Below are 8,200 nucleotides of genomic sequence, written 5' to 3'. Positions count from 1 at the left end.
AACAGTTAATTAACTAAGGAAATACATTCATGCAGGTTTCAACATCTTCTATCCCAACTCAAATAGGTTTTATTGACATGTCAGAGGACTTCTACGTGTGCATCATTAGTGGCTTTCAGCACGTCTAACCGATATTCGATTGCAGTCCACGTTGCAACATGTCCACAGTTACAGTGGCGACGGCGTTCGTTATCCTGGTCTATAGGTGTGTGTGATACACGATATCCTTAACATACCCCCATACATCTTTTCTGTACTGACGTATTTAATTACGCTTCGCCATAGCTCACTGACTTGGTCTCTGCAAGTCAAACGACGAATTGGGCCTTTTCTTACACGGGCCATTTTAGGTGGTAACACTACTCACCAAAATAAAAATAAAATAAGACAAAAAAAATAACGTGACAACAAAAATTAAGTTGAACTACAATATGTTGAAAACTGCATGGTTGTATTTCCTTAGTAGTTTTATTAATAATTTTTAAAACAGGAAATATGATTTTGGGCCACCCTGTACTTTACCACAGATATATTCCAAACTATTTCAGGAAAGGCGAAGTTAGCAGTTCTTTCAAATGAGACATTTCTAATTGTTTTTTGTTTTTTTATAATTTCTCGTTTTTCTCACTCATATCGTAATTATAAAATAATATTTGCATGTGTTTTGGCCAAAAAAAGAAAAAAAAAGGATTATATTCACAATAATCTATAATTCTCATCTCAAATAACATTGTGTAATAGATGCACAAAATCGAATTTATAATAATTTATGTTAATTACACAATCGCAGCAAGTTTCCTCGAAAAATATTTGCATCATACTTGCATCATGTTTGAGACTTGTTTTATCCTATAAATATGTAGTTTTTTTTTTCTAAACGACCTTCGTCGTTACATTTTTATTTCTTTGTCTTGGTAAAATGTTTCTGAACTATTACAGGTTTCTTTGTCATGAAAATGTGTTGTTTCTACACGACCGGAAGATGGCGCTGGTGTCACAACTTCAGCCGTTAGCAATTACTTCTGGGATGAATGGAAATGAGACATTTACGTTGTTGAATAATTCATGTTAGGAAATAACAAGCAGGTTTAAGAGTCACAGTTGAAATAGCAAATATTATCTAAGTGATTAAACCAAAGGAAACGTGTAGAACGGGGGGGGGGGTTAAAAACATCAACTTTTTGTTCCTTGAGATGTAAAGATAATGTAGAAAAAAAAAAGGTTTGATAATGGAATGCGAAGCAGGAAAATAGCAGTAATTTTTCCCCTTCTTTTTTTTTTGGGGGGGGGTACCAGGGGAAATCCATTGCTTTGGCTCCAGTAAACGACTTTCAAATTAACCGCAAATTTATAATGCGTTAGTTGAGTTAGTTTGTAACTCTTGTAGAACATTTTTATTTCGGAGTTGATAAAAAAAAAAGTAACTATAGCAGCATGAATGTGTGAAGAAAAAAATTTAAGATTTTTTAACCGTGGAGGCCTTATAATGTGATAGCTAATCTCACTACTAGTTAGCAGAATAGGCGGTGGGTGCTGCCAGTCTCTTGCCTTCCCACTGAACATTGCGGCAGAAAGCTTAAGTAGCTTTGCCAGAAACAAAATAAACAAAACTTCCTTTTTTTATTATAAAAGTAAAAAATTTAATTGTCAGTAATTGTTAAAATCATTTAAGAGGATGTTTGGTTAATTTAATGTTAAATAAAGCAGAATGTAACCAAATATCTCAAAGAAAAATAGGTCTTAAATAGTTAAAACAAGGTGTAAATTGTTGAATGTATAGTAGAAAACTGCTATTGGGTGTTAAATGGTTAAAACAAGGGGTAAATTGTTGAATGTATAGGAGAAACCTGCTATTGGATGTTAAATGGTTAAAACAAAGTGTAAATTGTTGAATGTATAGAAGAATGCTGCTATTGGGTGTTAAATGGTTAAAACAAGGTTTAAATTGTTGAATGTATAGAAGAAAACTGCTATTGGGTGTTAAATGGTTAAAACAAGTAAATTGTTGAATGTGTAGAAGAATGCTGCTATTGGGTGTTAAATGGTTAAAACAAGGGGTAAATTGTTGAATGTATAGGAGAAAACTGCTATTGGGTGTTAAATGGTTAAAACAAGGTTTAAATTGTTGAATGTATAGAAGAAAACTGCTATTGGGTGTTAAATGGTTAAAACAAGTAAATTGTTGAATGTGTAGAAGAATGCTGCTATTGGGTGTTAAATGGTTAAAACAAGGGGTAAATTGTTGAATGTATAGGAGAAAACTGCTATTGGGTGTTAAATGATTAAAACAAGGTGTAAATTGTTGAATGTATAGAAGAATACTGCTATTGGGTGTTAAATGGTTAAAACAAAGTTTAAATTGTTGAATGTATAGAAGATTGCTGCTATTGGGTGTTAAATGACTAAAACAAGGTGTAAATTGTTGAATGTATAAAAGAATGCTGCTATTGGGTGTTAAATGGTTAAAACAAGTGGTAAATTGTTGAATGTGTAGAAGAATGCTGCTATGGGTGTTAAATGGTTAAAACAAGGTGTAAATTGTTGAATGTGTAGAAGAATGCTGCTATTGGGTGTTAAATGGTTAAAACAAGTGGTAAATTGTTGAATGTGTAGAAGAATGCTGCTATTGGGTGTTAAATGGTTAAAACAAGTGGTAAATTGTTGAATGTGTAGAAGAATGCTGCTATTGGGTGTTAAATGGTTAAAACAAGGTGTAAATTGTTGAATGTGTAGAAGAATGCTGCTATAGGGTGTTAAATGGTTAAAACAAGGTGTAAATTGTTGAATGTGTAGAAGAATGCTGCTATAGGGTGTTAAATGGTTAAAACAAGGTGTAAATTGTTGAATGTATAGAAGAAAACTGCTATTGGGTGTTAAATGGTTAAAACAGGGAGTAAATTGTTGAATGTATAGAAGATTACTGCTATTGGGTGTTAAATGGTTAAAACAAGGTTTAAATTGTTGAATGTATAGAAAAATGCTGCTATTGGGTGTTAAATGGTTAAAACAAGGTGTAAATTGTTGAATGTATAGAAGAATGCTGCTATTGGGTGTTAAATGATTAAAACAAGGTGTAAATTGCTGAATGTATAGAAGAATGCTGCTATTGGGTGTTAAATGGTTAAAACAAGGGGTAAATTGTTGAATGTATAGAAGAATACTGCTATTGGGTGTTAAATGGTTAAAACAGGGAGTAAATTGTTGAATGTATAGAAGAATACTGCTATTGGGTGTTAAATGGTTAAAACAAGGTTTAAATTGTTGAATGTGTAGAAAAATGCTGCTATTGGGTGTTAAATGGTTAAAACAAGGTTTAAATTGTTGAATGTATAGAAGAATACGGCTGTTGGGTGTTAAATAGTTAAAACAAGGTTATATGGTTGAATGTGTTGAAAAATGCTGTTAACGGGTGTTAAATGGTTAAAGTAAGTTGTTTTGTATATGTGCGTGTGAATTTAAAATGATATTCTCAACATTTATTTAATGTTTAAAGATGTTACACGTTATCTTTAAAGAAGAACATTTTTCACATTATAAAGGCATCCTTTGCTAACGCCTCGAACATTTAACTGGCAGCTCCTTCCTGCTGTTATTTTTCTCGAGTAAAAAAGATAACAGATATAGATCTGGACTGGTAAGATGAATATACTTGGTCATAATCAACTTCATTATAATACTTTGATACCCTGTACGTTATACTTCTGTGAAATGAACTTTGCATCTTGAACTCGCAGGTTTGAAAGATTTTCAGCAGCAAATTCTACGTTTATCTTAGTGGTTGTAGTTGTTAATCTCACTTTTCATCCCTCTGAACATTGATACAGACTGTTTCATTGTTAGTTGACCCCATCTCTATGCAAACCCATCAAAACGTGCTGTATCAAATGGATACTAACAGTGACCCGTCTCTATGCAAACCCATCAAAATGTGCTGTATCAAATGGATACTAACAGTGACCCGTCTCTATGCAAACCCATCAAAATGTGCTGTATCAAATGGATACTAACAGTTTCCCGTCTTTATGCAAACCCATCAAAATGTGCTGTATCAAATGGATACTAACGTAACGTTTTGAACACTTGCTGAATTTTAAAGTCGTGTTACCAAACATTTCTACTATAAAGTAGTAAAGGACCACGTATTATCCACATTTCTCATTATGTCCCTGTTTTTTTTTTTATCTGTATAGTTCGGAGGCTACTCATGTTAGGAGTAAGTCCCGACTCGACAAACGAAGATGGTCTCACTGCTTTGCATCAGGTATGTATATTTCTTAGATATTTTTGTTTCATTCCATAACTTTAACTTGCTTTATAAATTATGAAAATTATTTAAAGAATATTGAGGTATTTTGCTGTGTATATCTTATTAAAGTTGATGAGATAAAATGTCCTAAACTGATCAAGTAATTGATTTTACGTGGTCATAAAAACGATGATTCTAAACTGTTATTTAAGAAGAATGGGATCTGTTTGAGCTACTTTTAGGGACATAATGTTGAGGATAGAAATAATAAAATTACATTAACTTGAGGTAAAGCTATCGGGAAGATTACATTCCCTCATGAATTGTTTTTAAATTTAATCCATGCAATATGTTCACTTTCTTTGGTCGTAACTGAAGGAATATGGATGGACCGTACATCCCCGATTGGGAAAAAACAACTAAAAAGATGAAATTCCTCAAGCAAAGTTAAATTCCTTGGGAATGTGGGAGTGTAATATTTCATTCCCTGAATGTATAATTTTTGTTTTCTACTTTCTAGTATAGCTGCAAATGTTGTACAGAACAACAACTATTATTTTATTATTATTAGAAAGATCTTGTGTTGGTTTTAACTGCTCTGTCCACTTATTCAAATTTTCCTGTGGGTTTTTTTCAAGGTATTTGAATGATAAATTACCTTTCAAGTCAATTCAATAGTCAGCTATTCCTTACATTGATACAATAATACATTCTCTTAACAATACTCTCATGTGATGATGTTGTCTTTTCAGTGCTGTATCGACGATAGCGAGGAGATGATGAAATTACTAATAGAATTTGGTGCCAATGTGAATGCCAAGGACAGTGAACAGTGGACTCCACTTCATGCAGCAGCTACCTGTGGTCATCTTCATCTGGTGAAATACCTAATTGCCAAGTAAGCTAATTAGTTCAAACTATTCACTTGACATCAAATGACAAATTACTTGAAGTTATTTTGGATAACAAAGATGTTTTGGATGTAGTGTCAAAGCTTACATACAATCTTTGGGAATAGCAAGGATGTCTTGGATGTAGTGTGAAAGCTTACATACAATCTTTGGCTATAGCAAGGATGTCTTGGATGTAGTGTCAAAGCTTACATAAAATCTTTGGCTATAGCAAGGATGTCTTGGATGTAGTGTCAAAGCTTACATAAAATCTTTGGGAATAGCAAGGATGTCTTGGATGTAGTGTCAAAGCTTACATACAATCTTTGGCAATAGCAAGGATGTCTTGGATGTAGTGTCAAAGCTTACATAAAATCTGGGAACAGCAAGGATGTTTGGGATTTAGTGTAAAATTTTATATGAGGCTATAAAGAGGAGCATTTTAGATGTGATGTGAAAGATTGTGAAGTTGTTCAGATGTTTCTTCAATGATTAGTTCATTTATAAAATTACTTATAGGAACTCTTAACTTATAATAAAGCACTTAAATTTCCGATTAAAAAACAACAACAACATATTCTTCATTTTATAAATGTTGAATGTTTGTTACTTCTTAGCTAATTACGAACGTATACCGTTTTCAACATGAACACTGAACAAATAAATTATTTATAGAAGTAACAAACATTCTACATTTGTACCCATTTGATGCTACTTGGTAAACACAAAACTCTTTGTAGCAAAGATATTGAGAGTTTGACCGATACCTCCTAAACAATATTCCTGTAGCTAAGTATGAACGTATATCCTTTTCAACAGGAACACTGAACAAGAAAATTATTTATCAGGAATATTGTTTAGGAGGTATCGGTCAAACTCTCAATATCTTTGCTACAAAGAGTTTTGTGTTTACCAAGTAGTATTTAGTAGCATTAGATGACAACTGTGTTGGAGAGTATTTATAGGCCTTCACCTGTAACAAAATGGAAAGATAACTTTAGCAGATGACCATTATCAAGGTCCCCCACTATTTATATTGAAAAAATAAAAATGACATAATTCTGCTGACAACTGCTGCCAGAGATATGTTTCAGAGGCCCTTAACGAGTGATAACATTGCTAAATCACGGTATGTTTGAAAAGAAACGAAACACGTGATTGAAATAATCACACCTTGCGGTGAAATATTTATCCACATTATTGAGTATTTATTTAGATAAATATATGAGGAAACAAGAATGTACATTTTTCTATAATACCCAAACAGCGAAAGACTTAATTTTGCGAAAGAGGAATGAAATGGTTGGTATAGAGAAGGCTTTTGTTGAATCCTTGTACAAGCTTTTTGAAATGTATTCTCAAGCTACAATTTATAGGTAATTACACGTGTACAAGTAAAAAAATTTATATATATTCATACGCTAATGCTTAAAACTTTCAGGAGTTTTGACAAGAACAATATAGACCTATCCTGTTTCTGACTTTGTAAATGTTTTAGGTTGCATCTCGTACTTAAACACGAAGGTAGATCTGTTTAATTTCTCTTTCATGTTCTAGGAATGCTGATCTGTTAGCTGTGAATGCGGATGGAAATATGCCATATGATATTTGTGAAGATGACGCTACTTTGGATTACATCGAGTCCGAAATGGCCAAACGAGGTAAGATGAAACTTCTTTCATATGTTAATCTGATTGATAGGCTAGTATTTACAAACACAAAGTATTTTCTTTCTCACATTTCTTTTTTGTCAGTTGCTTAATTTTGTAAGTAAAATTCAAGTTTCTGAACCTGCTCAAATTGTAGTCTATTTTTTAAACCATATTCGCATTACTGATTGCTCAAATATCAGTTATCAAATTGTTTTAAACTTTGCTAATAAGCAAAAATCCTGGAAAATTAGGTCTTTCAAGATTGACTTAAATGACTGAGAAAGCCAATATTGCTGAAAGAAATAGTGCTTTAAAAATCCATTAGAGGGCGCTAATAAAAGAAAATTATATAATATATTAGGGTTAGTCTAAATAGTGTAATATATGTCAGAGTTTTACGTTACTAAATCGAGTTAAAAGTATGAAACTAATCAAGAAAAATTAAAGCACAAGGAACAGCATATAATAATAATTTATTGAAAGACAAAAATATCAGTTAGTACCCCGAGTGTTTCCAAATTACTATGATCCATTATAAACATGCAAGTTAACTTAGGTTTCGAAGCTACATAAACACAGTACGAATCTCTGTTAGAAGTGGATTGAGGCAGTGTGTTAAACTAAGTTTTCTATGGACTTTTTCTGCTGTTTTTCCTTATTTCAAGACAGTGTTTCCAGACTCCTTGATGAATTCTTTATGAGCCTGAAGCCTAAAACATCATCTAAAAATCAAGACAGCAGGCGAAATCCACAGTATAGATCTGTTGTGTAGTTTAATTTGATTTTGACATATTATAAAATTAGAAATAAAACATTTTTATCTATGTTATCTGGAGTAAGAGGTAAGATTTTGACGTGATCAAATCATTAAATGTTTTACGTAACACTGGTTGATACAGGTGTGACACAAGAAATGATTGATGAAACCAGAGCGGCCACCGAAAGGCAGATGTTGGCCGACTTGAAACTGCTGGCAGAAAATGGCGAAGATTTAGAATACAGAGATCACCAAGGAGCAACTCCTGTAACTTGAGTCTTTGTTACATTACAATGGCAGAGCAACTGTATCTTAATTTAAAAAGATTTAATTTTGATGTTATAAACGTCTTGTTTTTTATTTTCTGTATTTTTTAGATGAAATCACAAACTTAAAGTAGTGTTCTTGTTGTATAGCGTACTCCTAACCCTTAATTGATGTTATAGTTTCGAATGTGAAAAAAATCATTATTATGTTCGTCATGTAGTGTCTAATGCTATGCCATAAATTATGATGTAAATTGCTGTTGTTCAGTAGCAATGTAAATATTTCATTTTAGGATTTTATTGTAGTGATAGGATGTGTCAAGTTCAAGAGTCAGTTGGAATGTAATGAGGCACAGAATACAGTTATACGTGTTCTTATGTCCACTTTG

The 8,200-nt window shown here is 32.5% G+C and overlaps 1 protein-coding gene across 1 annotated transcript in view; it reads left to right on the top strand.

Moving 5' to 3' along the window:
- Positions 1-8,200, top strand: part of LOC106472069 (protein phosphatase 1 regulatory subunit 16A-like) — a 30,745-nt gene that overhangs the window by 9,939 nt on the left and 12,606 nt on the right. The window contains exons 3-6 of the mRNA XM_022400679.1: positions 4,191-4,261; positions 4,999-5,144; positions 6,694-6,797; positions 7,688-7,812. Coding sequence (XP_022256387.1) covers positions 4,191-4,261; positions 4,999-5,144; positions 6,694-6,797; positions 7,688-7,812 — 446 coding nt within the window. The remainder of the gene's footprint in view (positions 1-4,190; positions 4,262-4,998; positions 5,145-6,693; positions 6,798-7,687; positions 7,813-8,200) is intronic.

This window comes from Limulus polyphemus, unplaced genomic scaffold (assembly GCF_000517525.1).
Source record: "Limulus polyphemus unplaced genomic scaffold, Limulus_polyphemus-2.1.2 Scaffold5062, whole genome shotgun sequence".
Classification (NCBI taxonomy): Eukaryota; Metazoa; Arthropoda; class Merostomata; order Xiphosura; family Limulidae; genus Limulus; species Limulus polyphemus.
This window is presented reverse-complemented; position numbering and strand designations above follow the sequence as displayed.